Here is a 21,232-nt window from a genome sequence, read left to right on the forward strand (position 1 = left end):
TATAAAAGATTAGCTATTAGTTGATAGTTTTGAAGCTAGGTTACAGGCACATGGGGGTTCATTATACTAGTCTTTGATTCTGTTTGAAATGTTTCATAATACATTTATGAAATTTAAAAAAGAAAGAAAGAAAGAAGGAACTATTTACAAAGGTATAGACAAGGTTAAAAGAAACCAGCAAGGGTGGAACAGTAGGAGGGAGCAAGGGGAAGAAACTACTACCAGAACCCACAAAGGTTAAAATGACAGGAGTTAACCCACTGCCATCAAGTACATTTGGACTCACAGTGACACTTAAGGATAGAGCAGAACTGCTCCATGAGGTTTCCAAGGCTGTAAATCCTTAGAGAAGCTGACTGCTTCATCTTTCTTCTGCAGAACAGCTGGTAGTTTTGAACGACTAGCCTTCTGGTGAGCAGCCCATTGCTTTAACCACTACCCCACCCAAAGTTCTTGAGGGGACATAGCACTGCCAAACCAAAGTCCATCAGGGAGAAAGCCAGCCTCTCTCCTTCCTCCTTCTGACCTCCAGCTGCTGCCTCCAATTGGTTGAACCCAACTGGAAGCCAGAGGGTGGAGGAGCCCCAGGTAATACAGTTTGTGGAGGTTCTCCTCTAGGGAGTAGGCCAAGGTGGGGTGGTGGTGATGATAAAGAGTGGACCTCTGGGAGAATCAGACTATCCAATACAGGAACCTTAGAAATTGGTGGCAGCCCTGCCTAATTGCAATTATTATTTGCCTATTGCATTTATTACCATTTCTTGAAAGATTAAAAAGAAAAAAAAAATTCCTTTCGCTTGTCATTTCTATTTACTTATCCTAATATGATTGAAAATTTTACCCTTCCTGAAAATCATTTTCTAAGTTCCAGAAACCAAAAGTTCTACCCATCAGCCTCCAAATGAAGAAAGAGAAACACACAGGGAAGTTTTTACATTTAAGCCTTTTCTCGGGTCATAAATCTTTTGCATGAATGTATTTGTGTATGCATTGGCATACTCATGTTAAATTAGTGTTCTCCAGAACAAGCTCCATGTCTTCATCCACATCTTGGACAAAATTGACTTTATGATGTTCGTTAAATAATGAATAATAAAACACATAGAAGGCATTGCAAATTCCTTTCCATGAAACTTCACAGTATTTACTGCCCTAGAAAATGTCCTAATAGAAATAATTTTTTTTTTTAAGTCATGGAATTGTATCTCTTTATTTTTGTAGTGAAGCATAACTTTTGTCCTGCTTTTTAAAATATTTGGTATGTAAATAAATTCTTGTTAGACTCTGAGATTGTCTTCTGGATATAATTTGTAAACCATGACATTGGGTTGACTGTTAGTGCCATGCAATTTTATGTGCTAGGCACTGTGAACTCGACCTAATTACTAAAGCCCCTCGAAATACAAAATAGTAAGTACATGCTATTGCACTTTGCTGATAATGGGATTGAAAAGGGCTGGAAAGTGACCACAGTTCTGGTGTTGCTCCTCTACATTTTGGAAAATAACTCCTGCACCTGTACCTCTGCTGAGTCAGAGAAGGGCTCTGTTTCTTTCATATGCTATACGCACTGCATGGCTAGCCGAGACTCATCTATCAGAAGCTGACTGCAATAGCGTACATGGGAATGCTACCCCTGGGAGTGTGAACATCCAGGAATAATAAGAGACTGCCAAGCAAACCCAGCTTCTAACTGTGCCTACTGATGCTCAGCTGCTTACAATAAAAACAAGTAACAATGCACCCATGTCCTCAAAAATCTTTTCTCCTTTTGGTGTATTCAAAGGGCAACTTTAGAGACAATGTAGAAATTTAAACTTAAAACACAGCTGAAAAAGAAACTGGCAACAAGAACAAGACAAACAATCCGATTTAAAAATGAGCAAAGGACTTGAATAGACATTTCTGCAATATGCAAATGGCCAATAAGTACAGGAAAAGACGCTCAACATCATTAGTCATTACCAGTTGTTGTCAAAGTGATACCGACTTATGGAGGCCCCATATGTGTCAGAGTGGAACTGTGCTCCATGAAGTTTTCAATGGTTGATTTTACAGAAGGAGATCACCAGACCTGTCTTCTGATGAGCCTTTGGGTGGATTTGAGCCTCTAATCTTTCAGTTAGCAGCCAATAACATTGACCATTTGCACCACTCTGGGATTCTCAGTCATTGTTGTTGTTGTTGCTATGTGCCCATGGAGTCGGACCTGATCATAGCAACCCCTCCTTGGATTTCCGAGGCGGTATCACTACGAAAGTAGATTGCCTAACCTTCCTTCCGAGGAGTGGCTGGTGGGTTTGAACCGCCAGCCTTCTGGTTAGGAGTCAAGTGCCTTAGGCACTATGCCACCAGAGCTCCCCTTAGTTGTTAGGGAAATGCAAACTAAAACCACAATGTGATATCATTTTACACACACTAGGATGGCTATTATTATTTAAAAAAAAAAAAAAAAAAGGCAGTAACAACTGTTGGAGAGGACATGGGGAAATTGTGAGAAATTGGAACACTTATGAGTTGCTGGAGGAGTCCCTGGGAGGCACAAACAGTTAAGCACACAACTACTAATTGAAAGTGTGCTAGTTTGAACCCACCCAGAGGTGCCTGCCTAGAAAATCCTGTGGAGCAGTTCTAGTTTGTACATTTGGGGTCACATGAGGTCTCCAGGAGTTGGAATCCACTCCACAGCAACTAACAATAACAAACGCATTGCTGGTGGGAATGTAAAATGGTGCAGACCCTGTGGAAAATACTTAGGCATAAATACTTAACTGCAGAAGTTAAGCACAGAATTATCATGTTGTTGTTAGGTGCCTTTGACTTGGCTCTGACTCATAGCAACTCTATGCACAACAGAATGAAATACTACCCAGTCCCGCACCAGCCTCACAATCCCTGCTATACCTGAGCCCTTTGTTGCAGTCACTGTGTCAATCCATCTGGTTGAGGGCCTTCCCCTTTTTCATTGACCCTCCACTTTACCAAGCATGATGTCCTTCTCCAGGGAATGATCCCTTCTAAAAACATGATCCAAGTAGGTGAGACAAAGTCTGGCCATTCTTGCTTCCAAGGAGCATTCTGGAGGCACTTCATCCAGGACAGATTTGTTCATTCTTCTGGCAGTCCATGGTACTGTTGATATTCTTCTCCAACACCACAACTCAAAACATCAACTTTTTTTTTCAGTCTTCCTTATTCATTGTTCAGCTTTTACATGCATATAAGGCTATTGAGAATACCAAGGCTTGGGCTAAGCACACCTTAGTCTTCAAAGAGACATCTTTGCTCTTCAGAACTTTAACAAGGTCTTTTGCAGCACATTTGCTGAGGGCAATACATCTTCTGATTTCTTGACTGCTGCTTCCATTGGTGTTGATTATGGATGCAGGTAATATGAAATCTTTGACAACTTCAATCTTTTCTCTGTCAATCATGATGCTGTTTATTGTTCCAGTTGTGAAGATGTTCATTTTCTTTATGTTGAGGGGTAATCCACAGTGCAGACTCTAGTCTTTAATCTTCATCATTAAGTGCTTTAAGTCATTTTCGGCAAGCAAGACTGTGTCATCTGCATATCGCAGATTGTCCGTGAGTCTTCCTGAATGGTATGCTTCAGGGCTTCATCTTTTCACCATATTTCTTCAATCTGTATACTGAGAAAATAATCTGAGCAGCTGAATTATATGAAAAAGAATCACTATGTGACCCAACAAGTCCATCTCTAGGTGTATGTCAAAAGAATTGAAGGGAAGGTTTCAAACAGATACTCGTGAACTGATGTTCACTACAGTTCAGTGTTCATTATTCACAATAGTCAAATAGTAGAAACAACCCAAACTTCTATCAACAGATAGATGGATAAATAAAAGGTAGTATACACATACAATGGAAAATTACTCAGCCATAATGAGAAATGAAATTCTGATACATGCTACAACATGCATGAACCTTGAAAACATTATGCTAAGTGAAATGTGAGACATAAAAGGGCAAATATATGATCTCACTTACATGGGGAGGGCAGGAATGGGGAGGCATTGCTTAGGGGTTGTGTTAGAATGGGTTCTTTAGAGAAGTAAGAACAGTAAAGCTTATATATAGAAAGAGAGAAATTTATCTTAGGAAAATGGCTCACACACTTATAGAAGGTGGCAAGTCCCAAGTTCTTGGATCAAACGTCAAGCTGGAGGCTTTTTCCTGACTCACGCAGCTGCAGGAGCTGACGAGCTCAAGATTGGCAGGCAGTGTACCAGCTGTTGACTCTGGCAAATGATAAATCCAAGATCACCAAGCCAAATGGTGGATTGCTTGCTCATGGACAGTTGTAAGCAGCACAACAGGATCCAGATCCATAGAAGAGTGGCTCATTTTCCCAGGATGTCCATATATATATTGGAAGCAGGGCACACCCCAAGGGAAACTCCCTTTCAATGGATTGGCTGCTCAAAACATATACATCCGATCTCATCATGGGAATAACCACATCACAACTGCCTAAACCACTCAGAATTCTGGTCCAACCAAGTTGACACAAAATCCCAGCTATCACAGGGGTATTGAGTTTGGGTATTCTGTTTGGGATGATGAAAATTTTTTGAAATACATGGCAGTGATGATTCTACAACATGGTGATTATAATTAATGTCCCCGAATTGCACACTTAAAATGGTTAAGATGGAAATTTTCATGTTATGTACCTTGTTGTTAGGTGCTATTGAGTCCATTTCAACTCATAGCAACCCCATGTGCAACAGAACGAAACACTGCCCTGTCCTGTGCCATCCTCATAATACTTGCTATACTTGAGCCCATCTGTTATATATATTTATCACAATTTTTGAAAATTGTCTATTTTGCCACTCCAGAGGGAGACCCTGAGGTTAAATTCACAGATGTCTCAGAGGTCTGGACTTCATGGTGAGTAATCTTTCTAAGCCCAGGATCTCAAGAAGCCATTTATTTTGTTGACATTCATGTTTGGTCTCTTTGCATAACCCTCATCTCTTGCAAGAATGGAATCATCTTTAAGTCCACCATGCTCTTCCCATTATTAGATTTTGCACCAGCTCTTTGGAGTGACAGCATTCTTGTTTTGTGCCATCATATCTGTAAGAGATATGGGAAAGAGGGAGAGTTTTGGCACGAAGAGCTCAGGCTCTGAGGCTAGTTGCATGATTGCCTGAAGCAAGGAGAACTCAGAAGTGGGGACAAATCAGAGACTATTATAGTATGCTAATGCTGTGTTGAAGGAGCTCTGGTAGCTCAGTGCACAGGGCATTTATCTGCTAGCCAGAAGGTTGGCAGTCCAAACCCACCATTTGCTCCACACAAGGAAGATGAAGCAATCTACTTCTGTAAAGATTTATAGCCTTGGAAACCCAATGGGGTTTGCTATAAGTCAGAATCAATTGATTGGCAGTGGGTTTAGCTTTTTTTTTTTTTTTTTTTTTTGTTAGAATGCTGTCGTGTGGCAAGTGGGTGGCATCCACAAGAAGCCAATCATAGCTTCCCCCTTTTGGTTTCCTTCCATTTTGCAAGAGCTAAATCTTTGGCAGTTCTTCTGTATTATTTTTCTTCACATCTACCTTTATGTTGCTAATGTAGGCGTCTTTGACTATATTTAACTTTATAACTGATTAAGTGGAAGAGTTTCGTGGGAATTTATGGGGAACTGAGACATTTGACCTTGACAGGTGCTGCAGACACTATGCCAAAAGTCTCTTTTGGCAGATGTGGTAATTAAGTTGTGTGTCATCTTGGCTGGGCCTTGTTTGAGTGGCTAGGCAGCTGGATGTAGTTATTTCCCATGATGAGACTGGTAATCAGCTCCATTGTGGAAGGTATTGCAGCAGCTGAGTAGCTGACTTAGGGATCTGATCTGCTTCTAGTTTATAAGAAGAAGCATTGAGAAAGGTCTCTGCAGCTTTTTGGCATGCTTGGACCCTGCATGTAGCCGAGTCTTCATTCAGCAGCTTGCCATGTTTCCTACTGATCTTGGGACTATCTCTGGACTTGAACTAGTGGCCTGCCATGTTGTTTCTAAATCTTGGGACTGTGCCATCTCATTTGTTGACCTTCAGTTTATCAGCCTCAGCAGCCAGCAGCTGCCCAAGTGAAGACCTGGCTCTAGCTCCAGTGGGCTGGGAACAAAGGGCAGAGCTGAAGCCCAAGGTCAAAGGGTCTTCACCTAGCCCCTGGAGCTTGACATTTTGAACTCAGACTTTCAGCCTCCTGAACTGTAAGAAAATAAATCCCTGTTTGTTAAGATCACCCATTTGTAGTATTTTCTGTGAGAGCAGCACTAGAGGACCAAAAGAGCAGAGTTGAGAACTCTGTCAACTGAGAGATTTTAAGTATAGGCTGGCCCCACTGGCCAGCCATAGTGCTTCCAATTCTCACCATTCAAAACCACTCTTTTCTGGTAAGGCAGGACTTCCAGAAAGACCCTATTGATATATGAATGTGCTTGCTGGGAGGAGAGGCATGTTAATTTTTCAGTTAATGTTGGTAGTTGTCCTTAGGTAAAAAGCTACATATTGAGGGATAAGGACACACAACTCTCAAGTTTTAATTGGGTTTGGAAATAAAGAATGTCCCTGGGTGGCACTAAAGGTTTGTTCTCGGCTACCAACTAAACAGTTGGCAGTTCAAATTCACCCAGTGGAAGTGCAGAAGAAAGTCTTGGCAATCAGCCAAGAAAACCCTAGGCACTCAGTTCTACCCTGTAATACATGGGGTCATTGTGAGTTGGAATCGACTCAATGACAATGGGCTTGGTTTGGTTTGGGTTTGGGACTAGTGAAAACCTTAGAAGTGAGGCATTGCAAAAGAAGATTAGCCCAGCAGTACTCAGTGGGGTTGGCATGAGCCCAAATGGAAGCTAAGGAGGAAATGAGGAGACATAGGGTGGGTAGGGTCTTGCCTGTGTTTGTTGGTGCCTAGTCCTTCCCCTGACTGTTTCTGCCTCGCACACTTAGAAGAGTAATGCAAAAGCAATTTCAATGCTATTTGTTGCCATAAATCAGCTCCTTTCAACATGTCTCTATTACATTTTTTAATTCTCAGTGATATATTCACTCATCTTCAGTGGTTTTAAGAGTTTTACTTATCTAAGTAGATATATTGCTAACATAGTCGCAAAATTCCTTGTCTGCAATTTCTAAATTCAAATATCTCCAAAATTTTTTTTGGACAACTCATTTTTTTAGCAAAACCTGATCATGTCTGAAATGAGGCTAATTATAAATCTATTTATTCCACTTAGTGTGACTATTAATGCATTCTGTTGTAGAAATATCAATGTGTTTTATTACTCCCAGTGAGGTGTTGTAGCCTTATACCTCACTGGGAGTAATACAGGACATACAGTAGATACACTTGATGATTTTCTAAAATATAAAAATTCTGAAACACATATAGCGCCAAGAGTTTCAAACAAGGAATTATGAACCAATGGTATCTATAATCTCTTTCAGAAGCTTTCTTAAAGTCTAAGGTTTAAGTTTACTTTTAAGGTTCTTGATATAGGTTACTTTGTTTTCTTTCCATTTTTCCCAGCTGGAAAACAGTGTTATTTGAAGCATTACTGTGACTGTGTGCTTTAAGTAGATTGTAAATCTTGAAGGCTGTCAAGTAAGTGTTGTCTGTGGTGTTAACTACTTCGTGAACATGTCACTGAAGCATGGTAGAAGTCACACATATTTGGATCTAGGAGACTTGAGATCTCCCTGAGACCCAGCAGTGAGATCATGGGCAAGTCACTTAAGCACTTTGTATAATTACATAAAGTTCCTTGGTGGAGCAAATGGTTAAGCGCTTGACTACTAGCCAAAATGTTGGTGGTTCAAACCCACCCAGAGGTGTGTCAACATAAGCCTGATGATTCCAAAAAGTCACAGTCTTGAAAACCCTATGGGGCAGTTCTACTCTGCACAATGGGGCTGCCATGAGTCCCTTTAATTGACTCAACAGCAATTAACAACAACATAATTATATATCAGTATATTGGTAATTGGAGTAGTTCAGCGGTAAATTTCTTGCTTTCCATATGGAAAACCAGGGTTTGATTCCCAGTCAATGCAGCTTATAAGCAGCCACCACTTGTTTTTCAGTGACTCGATGGGAACTAACAACAAGAGCAAAAAATTAAAAATTTTTAAATTTTTAAAAATTTTCAATGTTTTGAAAATTTATAACATACCATGTAATTCTAAGGTATTCTAATGAAAATCAAGTTGTTGCCATGGCTTCCCAAAATGCCGAAGTTGTTCCTTAGAAGTGGCTGACAGCAGTAACATCTGGTGTTTGAAAGCCTGAAATCTTGCACAGAAGAATGAACTGTGTGGCTTTTCTCAAGCTGGAGAATCTGTGGCATGAAATGGTATGGGTATTTTTATAAAGAACACACAGCTCACTGTTTGCAGCAGCAATCAGAAGATAAATTCTTTAACTTGGCTTCAACTCACTGGCTATTGCAGTTGAGTCAATCTGACTCCTCCCAATGCTATAGGGCAGAGTAGCACTGTCCCATAGGGTTTCCAAGGCTCTAGTCTTTTTGGAAGCAGACTGCTACATCTTAGTCCTGAAGAGTGGCTGATGGGTTCAAACTGCCGAACTTTCAGTTAGCAACTGAACACTTAGCCACTTCACCACCAGAGCTCCCCAACTCCCTAGAAAACACTTCTAAACCCATCCTTTCTTGGCAGAACTAGAGTCGGCAAACTACAGAATGGATAGGAAAGGAGGCCTGTGAGTTAGTGTTCAGGGTTGCTCAGTTGCTGACCAGCAATACATCCCCTTCCTCCTATTTGTAACCATCTCTGCCCAACATTTTTGCCACTTGCAGGTTTTTGCAGCTTCCCTGTCCCCCAGGACAGTCATGGTGTGTTCATTCCCCACGTGTGTAAGAGAAAGGGAAACAGTAACTTAGAATGTCATGTTATGTAATTATATAACTAGTTCTTAGGCTGAGTTCTCACCTTCCTGATGTGTTGCCTGGTTTGGTCTATATAAAATATTTTACAGAGTATAAACTGCAGCTGACATGCTTTGGGACTTGTTCTGCAATCAGAGTAAAACAATATTGTCATGCCCGATCCTGCTGATCTGTGCACTCTCTTTGACAGATTTCTCATCACAGTATATCATTTCACTCTTCTTCCCTTTGCTCAGACATGCCAAGGCATGGCCTGCTATTTTCTTTGGTTAGTCAATCCACTCTGGCTAGTGAGAGTGACTGATCTATTTTTTAGATTTCTACTTTACCTATTTCTTTCAATTGACTGTATTTACCTCTTGGCCTCAGGAAGGATTTCTTTAGGGACAGAGTCCTTTCTGTGAGGATTAGCTGGCTTGAAAAAAATTGCAGAGGGTCCCTGAAAAAGTTATGATTCCATAGATCCAATTAATCAGCCAGCTCCTAGATCACTTCCTACCTGAAGGCATTTTAGAGGAAAGACAGATTGAGAGCTAAATCTTGGCTTTGTTATTGCTATTGTTGGTTGCTGTCCACTCGATTCTGACTCACGGCAACCCCATGTGTGCAGAGTAGAACTGCTCCATAGGGTTTTCAGAGAAATATCACCAGATTTGTTTTCCATAGTACTGCTGGGTGGATTCGAACGGCGAACCATTAGGTTAGCAGTCAAGTGCAAACTGTTTGTGCTACCTTATAAGAAGCAAAAGTGGAAGATTGTTTTAAAAGTTTTATGGGGGACAGGAAGGGTCTGGAAATGACAGATTCAAGACACCTCAAAGACTCTGAAATATTGTATGTTTTGCCCTGTACCCCATGTAATGGTGGGGCTTGACTCTCAGACTGGCTTTCCTTTGCCTTTCCTCTGCCTTCATCCCATTCTCTCTCATACTCATTTTACCTTTTCAATCCCTTTGAGTTTAGAGAAAGGACCTCCATGAAGAGAAAGCAATCTTCAAGGAAGATACAGAAGATAGAGTCTGATATGCCTATGTCCTAAAAAATGAGGCACTGGTGGTTCAGTGGTAGATTTTGTACCTCACAAGCAGGAGATCTGTCAATGGAGGCTTATCTGTTGCTATGATGCGAAACAGGTTTCAGCACAGCTTCAAGTCTAAGACAGACTAGGAAGAAAGGCCTGGTGATCTACTTCTGAAAATCAGCCAGTGCAAACCCTATGGAGCACAATAGTCCAAAATGATCACAAGGTATAAGGCTGGCACAGGACCAAGCAGCACCTGTGCATGAGGTCACCATGAGTCAGGGGCCAAATCGATGATTGCTAACAATAACAATTAGAGTCTTAAAATAAACAAAGAATCTGGGAGCAAAAAGGCCAAAGCCTACGTGAATACCATCGGGGCTTTTCTTTCCCCCTTTGGCTGTTCCTCAAGTTCTAATCTTTATATGCTAACCATGTAAATGTCTTATTTCCTCCTGTGTCTATGCTTTTTTGTCTCCCATTCAATCATTCTTCCCCAGCTCCCTTAATGACAGCTATTCTGGCCACCTGGCTTTCCAGAACACCCTTCCCAGGGATGATGAATGGCTGCAAATATCCTCCGAGGGGCTCTACCTTCACCCCGGGAATTTTAGGAGGCCTAGATTTGTAACCTGCACCACGAATCTTCAATTTTTTTTCTTCCCTTGGCCTTCTAGATTATTATTGATTTTCCTCCATTACTTACTAGCTTCCTTTCAACTCCTATTTTTCTGAGTTGAGGCAGAGTGCTGCTGCATCTTCTTCCATTTCCCTCTTAAGAAGATGTTGAGATAAATGAGAAATGGACAGAGGAGAAGTTGCACTTCCAAGCTCTTTTCTCCTGAGGACGCACTGAAAATGGTTCCAAAGGCTGCTTTTCATTGTTGACAGACACTGCAGTAAACGCTGAGGAAAATCCTTAATTAGCTCTTCTGATAAGTAGGATGTGATTTGGAGTATTAAGTGAATCAATTACTCACCAATAATTCAGAGTATCCATCCTTGGCCAAACAAGACCAGAGGCTTGTGTGGATATCCTTCATTGTGAAGGTTGTGCTCAAAATTCTCTCTTGTTGCACACATGAAGCTGAAGCAATTTTTTGTTGAGATGCCTTCAACTTCTCCTATCCCCAGGCTCTCCTTAGTGGGCGAGAGTACAACTGAACCATGTAACCTCCCTTAGTGATGCTGTTGTGTTTAATATTAGCAAAGCCTCATGAAAGGAAACATCTAGGGTATCAGTGAAGGCAATGAGAAAACACAAAATTGTAACATGCTCCCTGAGGCTTTTGTGTGGACTGAAAAAGAGAATATCTTACATTTTAATAGAGACTTAAAGTACGGTTGCCAGACAAAATATAAATTCAAAAAAACAAACCCACTCCCGTCGAGTCAATTAGACTTATGGCAACCCCTCCTTGGGTTTCTGAGGCAGCATCTCTACGGAAGTTGATTGTCCAAATTCCTTCTGAGGAGTGGCTGGTAGATTTGAACCCCCAGCCTTCTGTTTAGCAGTGAAATGCCTTAGACACTACAGCACCAGCGCTCCAATTAAATTGGAATTTCAGATAAATAATAAATACTTATTTTAAGTCAATGTGTCCCATTTAGGAGCTCTGGTAGCGTAGTGCCTAAGGCACTTGACTGCTAACCAGAAGGCTGGTGGCTCAAACCCACCAGCCACTCCTGAGAAGAAAGGTTGGGCAATCTGCTTCCATAATGATACTGCCTTGGAAACCCAAGGAGGTGTCACTATGAGTCAGGTCTTACTTGACGGCACATAACAACAACAACAACATGTCCCATTTGGTGTCCTAAATTTTTATGCATTAAATTTGGAAGTTCTACCTTAAAACAAACAAACAAAAAACACCCAAACCCACTGCCATCAAGTAAATTCCAACTCATAGCAACCCTCATTGGGTTTCCGAGGCAGTAAATCTTTACAGAAGTAGGTTGCCCAGTCTTCCCTCAACAGAGTGACTGGTGGGTTTGAACCACCAACCTTCTGGTTAACACTCAAATGCCTTAGGCTTTGTGCCACCAGAGCTCCTAATCCTGCCTTAGAACCTAGCAAGCTCAAAGTGTGGTGCCTTGATCAGCAACAACTACATTACCTAAAAATGCAGAATTTCTAGCCCCACTTCAGACTTACTGAATTGGAATCTACATTTTAACAAGATCCACAAAAGTTTAGCCTGCAAATTACTGTTGGAGAAGCAATTGTTTTAGAATTTACAATCCTTTTTCATAGATACTATCTCCAAGATCTTCACACTGTCCCAGGAGGTTGGAAACAGAAGGGGAAAGAAGGAAAAGGGTTTCTGGACCACCTAGTCTTGTCAGAATGAAGATGCAAATGTAATAGGATCATTGGGCACAGCACAATTTCCACCCATCAAGGGATAGAATCTCCTTCTACATCACCTCCTGTTTCCAGGTCGGATTAGCTACAGAGAAGAGTGAGATCATCTGGAGCGGGTGGGAGTGGGTGAGGTGTGGGGATGAGTTCATATCCCGAGGGACACATGCCCTTGACCATTACCTCAACACAGCAGCTTTCACCCTGTGGCCGCCTCAGCTGCCACATTCTGTGTATCCTGGTATCTCAATTTCCAGTCAGCATTGATTTAAACAGGTGCCATTAATTTAATAACAGCTTTTTTGGAAAATAAGGTAATCACTGGAGTAAATGAACATACCCACTGTAAGTGTCATTTTGATTCCAGAAATGTTAAAATGCAAAATAAGTATGTTTCTGAATCAAGAAAATATGGTAAAGTGCTGCAGAGTAAGACTCAGAAAATGATCAGGAAAAATGTGGGTGATGGAAGAAAAGCCTGATCACATACTTAGAGACAAAGTGGCTGCAGGAGTCTGACAAACAAAACAAAAGACAGGAAGAAATACCTGGTTTATTGGTGACCTCATCCCTCAGACTTAAGTTTATAAACCTCAGACCATGACACATCTCTTTTACCAAAAAAAAAAAAAAAAAAAAAAAAAAAAAAAACCTCACTGCCATCGAGTCAAATCTGACTCATAGTGATCCCAGCCTTGGGTTTCCGAGGTGGTATCTCTACAGAAGTAGAGTGCCCAATCGTCCTTCCCAGGAGTGGCTGGTGGGTTGGAACTGCCAGCCTTTTTGGTTAGCAGTCAAATGCCTTAGGCACTACACCAAATATCTCTGTTATATATCCATTAAGACTTTTTGATAGACTTTTTAAAAATAAAAGTTCTAGTTATTTTGTTTCACATAGGTGATAAGAATAACCTAAATATATTTTCTTTTCTACAAGCATTCCTAAACATTTAAAAAGACCTATCAGCTGAAAACCCATACTTAAAAAGGATAAAAAAAACAAAACAGTGGCATTACAAATGGGTTCTTCAAATACAAAATAATTCAGTGAAATTTCTTTAAATAAAGAACTTCTTACATTCATTTAGGAATGTGTTTCTAGGTCTATTAATATTTGAATGAAAAGAAAGCTTCAATTAAATATAATTCAAGACACCATTATTGGTTAGCTACTTACAATGCTATTAAAAATAGTTATATTAAGATTCACTTTCAGTGGAATAATAATTTTTAAAAAAGGAACTAAATGAAAACATGAAATTATAAATTTTCAATGGGGATATAATTTAAGTAAAAAATATTTGATAACTTCATCTTTTTTAGCAACATATTTATTACATAATAATAGATACACTGTATTGGGTGATCTTATAGAATATTTCTGCAAATAATTTTATTGCATTAACCTACTCATTTCCCTCACCTACATAAAATTCTCCAATGGTTTCCCATTGATCTCAGGATAAAACTCAATTGTGATCCATGAATACTGATCTAGGGGCTTCTCCATCTATATGATCTTTTCCCAAACCTAAATTCCAGGTGTCTCATACTTGAAGCTTCCGACCCACTGTATTCTAGCCAGTCACTGGGCCTTTGCATGTATTGAACCCACTGCTATTTTATGGCACTTAATTCTTAGAGCCTTGCATAGTGCCTGGGACAGAAGGGCTGCTTAATAATACTATTGATTGACTGATAGAATGAGAAAACTGAAGTAGACCCACTAAATCTTTTATAGAATTGAGGATCCATTTTATTCATTTCTCCTAATCTAGGTTATAAATAAATAAATAAATAAATAAATAAAACTAGTCGCCAGTCAAGTCAATTCCAACTCATGACGATTCTATGTGTTATAAAGTAGACATACTCTGTAGGGTTTTCTGGACTGTAGTCTTTACGGAAGCTAATCACCAGGTCTTTCTTTCCTCCTCAGGGCCGCTGGGTGGCCATATGTTGACATCATTTGTTTAGAGGCAGAGTACTCCAGGAAAAGAATGCAGGGCTAGGATTTGAGAGATTCTCAGCTTTCACCTTTGTTAGTTGGGTAATCTTAGACTAATCATTTAACCTAACCAAAGGTGAACTTGGTTAAACCATCCTGATCTTCTTGAGCTCTAATTTCAATGGTCCTTATTTTCTTCATTCATCTTCTTGGTAGAGTGTGGTACCCTCCCTCATACTCCCACCCTCTAAAATTCTTTATATTTGCTTTTGTAATTAAAAATACATATACAATAATACCCAGTAACCTGTGCAACTATCCATGAGAATGCAGTTCAAAACACAGCCTTCATTTTAGCCAGGGCTGAAAGGTAAACACACATGGACAATGGTGAAGCCTGCGACATCAACCGCTTTATTCATTAGGCCATTTGGAAATCCTTTACATGGTCTTTCTGTGTAGTCAATAGGAAAAGACACATTAGAAGTTAATTCACAGGTGAATTTGCTGGCCAAAATCTCCTTCCTAAATGGCCAGACACAGGTAACACACTGTATTTTTGAATGTCATATTGCTAATATTATGAGTTTCCATCTATACATACATAATGTAAAAGTTGGATATTGATATTTTAGGACAACTTGAAATGATGACAACTTTTTCTGTAGCTGTCTTATTTTTACCTTGAGAAGCTCTTCCTGGGTTAATAATATCATTACCAATAGATACTAAAAACAAAACAACCAACTCCACAGTGTAAGAAATCCATCTAATAAACTCACTCACACCCCTTACTTACCTTTTGTGGTTTCTTATGAACTTAAGGTCCACATACTGCCTTGTTCCCTTTTGATCACAGCTGCTTCATATGATTGAAATCTCCCAGTAAGACCCCAGAATAGACTTCCCTTTTAACTTCTGCACCTGCTGGCCAATCCCCAAAGATTTCTTGAGTCCAATTTACCAGCTGCTCTACCCATCTGCAACCCTACTGATGTGGCTCAGGCAAACTCCCTGCCTGGTGTCCTGCCCTGCCTGCCAACTCCCAACCAGTTCCCCCATCCAACTTCTCCACCCTGTGAAAACCAGGGCAAGCCCATTTCTAGCTTGCATCAAGAATTGCAGAAATTGCATATCACCTGAAGGAAGAAAAACAGAGCCATCTCTCATCAGGAGATTCCAATGGGACTTCCCCAAGGCACAGGGCCCATTAGAACTCATCCCAGTGGTCCCACAGTCATTTCTTTTACCCTTCCAACGAACAATTCAGCCAATTTTTTTTCCTCTGAGGGTGGAGAATATTATAGCTGAATGTTCATTTACTGCTTTAACTTGTGATGGGGGAAAAAAAGCTGTGCAAATTTAGCTATGGATAAATATAGCTACACTATCTTAGAGTCATTAAGTGAACATAAAAGAGCTCTTTGAGATCTCAGAGTGTCTGTAACCTGGCATCTGTCACCATCCCTCTGTCCTCATCCACAGGCGAAGCATGCAGAACGAGGATTCCATGCTTAATGGCACCTTGAGAGTACAGCAAGTGCTCCCAGGTGCCCATCAAACCTGTCACTTTGAACAGCTGTTGCTAAGTGACGACTTGTCCCTCCACCCTCCATTGCTTTTTCCATAAACAGGTCTGCAGTTGTGCCAGGAGACTCTTCCAAGGCTACATGTGAAATGGCCCTGTCCATCTGAACAGTGAGCCCCTCCTCACCTGGCTTTGCTGTGCCCGTTCCAGCATTCCTCTTCATTTGACGTGCCCGCTGTCACGCTCTCATCCTTACAGATGGTGTAGGGTAAAGCTGACCAGACCTTTTTAGAGAGCTTCAGTTTCTCTTTTATGTCTGTGACCTGACCAAGAAACCAAGGAAAGGGAGTGAATACTCTCCTTAAGGTAGTTGTCCAGTTCTACAAATGGACATAACATGGGTGAACATTAAACAACCTGTGGTATGATGAACATAAACTCTTTATCAATTTTAAGAGATAGACACATGCTATGAGATTTATTGCCAGGAAACTGTCTCTTCTGCCCAGTGTCTGATTACCCGATAAGCAAGGTAAGCATGGGCTGGTGCTTATTTACTAACTAATTTGTAGCAAACAATTTCATATTTTTTCACCATATCAAATATTCTGCTTCTAGGTATGGCTGGCATCTGCCTCTCTTCCAACCCCATAGCCCCTTCTTACAGAATTAAAAGCTTCTTTTCAAATTTAAAATCCCTGACAGAAAAAGAGTACCCAGTAAGCAAGGTCAGCACAGGTTTAGTTGTGTTTACTTACTAATCTGTAGTGAACCATTTCACATGGGTATAAACATGTTCACTACAGATTAATAAGTAAGCACAAGTAAACTCATGCTGACCTTGCTTATTGAGTAATCTGCCCCTGCTTCCACCCCCCTCAATCTTCCTCTAGCTCCTGGAGGACAGTTCTCAGGTAATTGGCTTTTTGTTTTCCATCTTTTCTTCGCTCCCATCCATTGAATTAAAAACTCATGAACTAAAGTGGCTTCGGGTCCCTCTCCCACTGGGAGTCTTTATCTCAAACAGCCTAAACATATTATTTTGCATTCATTTGCTTGGCTATCAGATAAACGCACCTAAACAATGCACCAAGAGATACAACACTTTTCCCAGTGGCCTACTTGCATCTGCAAGAAATAAATATTGTCACTAATTCACATGCTGGTAACTTCTGCTCTTGTGCAATTGACAAGCTTGGACAGCACACATTTAGATTGCGAGCAGTAAACCAAACTCAATTAAACATCTCAGGCACCAGAAAGAGAAGAGTCATTCTTTTAAATTTGTTTTTTAAATAATTTTATTTATGTTGTTATTGTTGAGAATATACATAGCAAAACATACGCCAATTCAACAGTTTCTAAATGGACCATTCAGTGACATTGATTATGTTCTTCCAGTTGTGTAGCCATTCTCACCCCCCCTTTTCTGAATTGTTCTCCCCCATGAACATAAATTCACTGCCCTCTAAGGTAACTAGCTAAACTTCCAAGTTGCTCTTGTAAATTTGATCGCTTGTAGATAGTTCTTAAGAGACCATAATGCTCAAGGCAGGCATTTTTAATTAATTAAGCTACACTGTTGTGTGGTTTAGGAGCCCTGGTGGTGCAGGGTTGAAGCACTCTGCTGCAAAATGAAAGGTCCAGGGTTTAAACTCATCAGCCATCCCAAGGAAAAAAGATGTAGCAATCTGCTTCCATAAAGGTTACAGCTTTGGAAATCCAATAGGTCAATTAGATTCTGTCCTACAAGGTCGCTATGAATAGGACTCACCTCCATGGCAAAGGATATTATCTGAAGTATGAAGACTTCAGGGGATAGTTGTGGTTTAAGGTTTAAAGTTTAGGGCAATGGTTTTAGGGGTTCATAGAACCTTCATGGCTCCAGGGGTGTCTGGAGTCCATGAAAATTTGAAAATCTGTTCTACATTTTCTCACTTTTGATTAGAAATCTATGGAATCTTTGATCAAAATGTGCAGTAATGGTAGTCAGGCATCATCCAATTCTGGTCTAATGATGAAGGAGGCAATTGTTCATGGAGGCAATTAGTCACACATCCAGATCCTCCTCCTATTCTTGACTCTTCTTCCTTTTTCATTCCAGGCAAACAAAGACCAATTGTTGTGCCTTAGATGGTCATCTGCAAGCTTTTAAGACCCCAGGCAATATGCAACAAACTATGAGGTAGAACAAAGGCACTAAACATATTATTAGGCCAATAACTGGGATATCTTATAAAACCATGGCCTTAACCTCTGGTAGAGTAGTGCCTAAGGCATTTGACTGCTAACCAGAAGGCTGGCAGTTCAAACCCATCAGCCACTCCATGGAAGGAAGACTGGACGATATGCTTCCATAAAGATTTATGGCCTTGGAAACTCAAAGGGGGTCACTATGAGTCGGAACCCACTCGATGGCAGTGAATTTGGTTTTTTTGATTTGGTAAACCTTTAAAAAAAGGAAAGAAAATTTGAGTTGTACAGAAGCAGCCTCAGTTGGTGTAGGGTACTCTTTTTGTTGCTGTTGTTGTTGTTGTTTTCCTTTTTTTGGTTATTGTTATAAATATATCTCTATCAGACAACTTTTGCCAGTTCAACATTTTACAAGTATAAGACTTACTGATAGCAATTACAATAATTGGCTGTGAAACCATACCTTTAATCAATAAAGTATTTTCAAAGTATTCTGTTCATTGTGCATGGAGGATAGATTTGAGAAAAATTTCCAAACATCTTTCATCAGGTTTACAAGTGAGCATAAAGATATAAAAGACCTCTGACAGTTTGTTTTGTTCCCAGTATGCTTAGGAGTTTCAGAATTTTGGCCCTTGCTTATCTGTGATTCTGATGACGACAGAGACCTCAGTAATGCAAAATGTCTGTTCATCCATAAAGAGCTGAAGGTGATCAGAATGAGAAAGCTGAAAACCTGGTACACATTTTCCAAGAGGGTGGTATTTCTTTTGCTTTAGAGTGTGAATGAACAACAAAGAGTAATGACATTCTCTGTACTACTTTATACAGAGTAAATGTTAAGGATGGGTTGAAACTTACACTCTCTGAATCCCAGTTCCAGTTGACCAGGGTCCCCAAGCTGCTTGGCTGGCCCTCCTTCCAGCCAATCAGACTGCATAAGGGGGTGTATAGTGAAAGAGCCAGTCTATTTCCTTCTTGCCATTCCTGACATAAATGTGTGTGCAAGTTATGTAATTTTTTAAAAAGGTACTATGGCTATTTCTATCCACTGCATGTATATTTAGGTACACTGTTTCTCAATCATTATTTTTTTAAAAAATCTCTTTCAAACACCAACTAACAAATGTTGAAAGAATGACAGAGTTATAAAAAGCACCATTCTGAAGTCATCCTTGTAATAATTGATCCCAGTGAGAATCATCAGTGGATACTAAACTCGTTGGGTAAAAGTTAGATGAGGAACACCATATTTACATAATCTCAAAGTATCTCGTTACACACTACTTATTAATTACAAATGAAAAATTGGTAATTTTACAGTTCAGAAATTTGCCTGACCCCCACCTTAACCAATTGATCAAGGTTGTTATTACCAATAATGGGACAAATTGGTAGTGTGTGTCTCTTGATGGGATGTACCAAGAAGGACATAACATGGCTCTTGAAGCCAAGAATGCATAGCTTGAATCTAATCATGGGGGCACATGAGACAAACCCAAACTCAAGGACATTCTGAAAACAACTGGCTTGTATTCTTCACAAATGTCAGTTCTAAAAGACAAAGAAAGGCTAGAGAACTCTTCCAGGCTAAGAAGAAAAAGAGACATGTCACCCAAATGCAGTGCATGATTCCAGATTTTATTCTGGATTGGAAAAAAATAATTTGGACAAAGGAGATTATTGAGATAATGTATTATGTCAGTGTTCAAGTTCCTGAATTTAATATTGTACTGTGGTTACTCAGGAGAATGTCCTCATGCTTAGGTGCTATGTAGAAAAAAGACATCTTAATGTCTATAACTTGCTCTCAACTGGTCTAGTAATAATACCAACACTAATAAATACATATGTTGTTGTTGTTGTTATATGCCATCAAGTCAGACCCGACTCACAGCAACCCCTCCTTGGGTTTCTGAGGTGGTATCACTGCAGAAGTAGATTGCCCAACCTTCCTTCCAAGGGGTGGCTGGTGGGTTTGAACTGCCAGCCTTCTGGTTAACAGTCAGATGTCTTATGTACTACACTACCAGAGCTCCTAATAAATACATATATGTATAGAAAAAGAGAGAGAAAATTACAGTGGTAAATTATTAATGGTGAATCTAGGTGGAGGGTATATATGATTTGGTGATATTACTTTTGGAATTTTTTTTTGATGTATGAATTTTTTGGAAATAAAAATGTAAAAAAATAAAATTCCTCACATTTCATTTTTTCTGCCTGGTGCCCACATATGGGTGTCCCTTACATGCAGCCTACTGTTGTTGTTATATGCCGTAGAGTCAGCCCCGACTCATAGCGACCCCTCCTTGGGTTTCCGAGGCAGTTATCACTACGGAAGTAGGATTGCCCAACCTTCCTTCTGAGGAGTGGCTGGTGGGTTTGAACCGCCAGCCTTCTGGTTAGCAGTCAAGTGCCTTAGGCACTATGCTACCAGAGCTCCTACTAAACCAGTCATTTTCACTCTACTTGAACACAAATCCCAGAGAAAGACATAGGAGTTACATACAAGCCCCAGAGAAAGAAAGAGGTAGTATGTATTCATATCTAGGTCAGAAAATGATCACCTTCTTTAGGAATGCAATAGTGTAAGGTTTATTCTGTCCCTTAACAAAGTACACCAAGGATGAGCCTTTGCTTTTCTGCTTCTTACATACTGTAACCATACCTGCATGCTCTGGGATTCTGAATCAGATAGACATATATATTTTGGGACACAGGGAAAGAATAAAATTGCATGATGTCTCACAGGTATCTCATCTTCTAATATTTGCAAAATTTTAACTGTGTATGAGATATGCTTCTCATTTTTAAAAATCACACTCAAACATTGTCTCCTTCAAGGGACATTCCCTGACCCCAAACGAGATCTAGATTCAACTTTCTGTGTTCCATAGCACCTTTCATGATTCTAAGTACTGAGCACACCAAAGAAGTAACTGGCTTACTTTTGAGATTCCCTTTTAGGTCACATGCTCCTTAATGGCAAGGACAGTATCTAATTTATCTTTATGCCCACTACTTAGTACAGGTAGAGTGAACGCCTATTGCAGTTTTCCTGGGAATAAGAGATTCTAGGAAGTTGAACTTTCAGGGCTATAACCAGGATGTTGTTGGTGTTGTTAAGTGCCGTGGAGTCATTTCCGACTCATAGCGACCCCATGCACAGCAGAATGAAACACTTCCCGATCCCGCACCAGCCCCACAATCCCTGCTATACTTGAGCCCATCATCGCAGCCAC

General features: G+C 40.2%; 1 protein-coding gene across 1 annotated transcript in view; it reads right to left on the minus strand.

Annotated features, from left to right (window-relative positions):
• GPC6 (glypican 6) overlaps positions 1-21,232 on the minus strand; it is a gene marked incomplete at its 5' end in the record, with an annotated part of 1,291,124 nt that overhangs the window by 13,734 nt on the left and 1,256,158 nt on the right. The window contains one exon of the mRNA XM_042781413.1: positions 15,981-16,117. Coding sequence (XP_042637347.1) covers positions 15,981-16,117 — 137 coding nt within the window. The remainder of the gene's footprint in view (positions 1-15,980; positions 16,118-21,232) is intronic.

This window comes from Orycteropus afer, unplaced genomic scaffold, assembly GCF_000298275.1.
Source record: "Orycteropus afer afer isolate SDZICR_OR568_19922 unplaced genomic scaffold, OryAfe1.0 scaffold00117, whole genome shotgun sequence".
Taxonomy (NCBI): Eukaryota; Metazoa; Chordata; class Mammalia; order Tubulidentata; family Orycteropodidae; genus Orycteropus; species Orycteropus afer.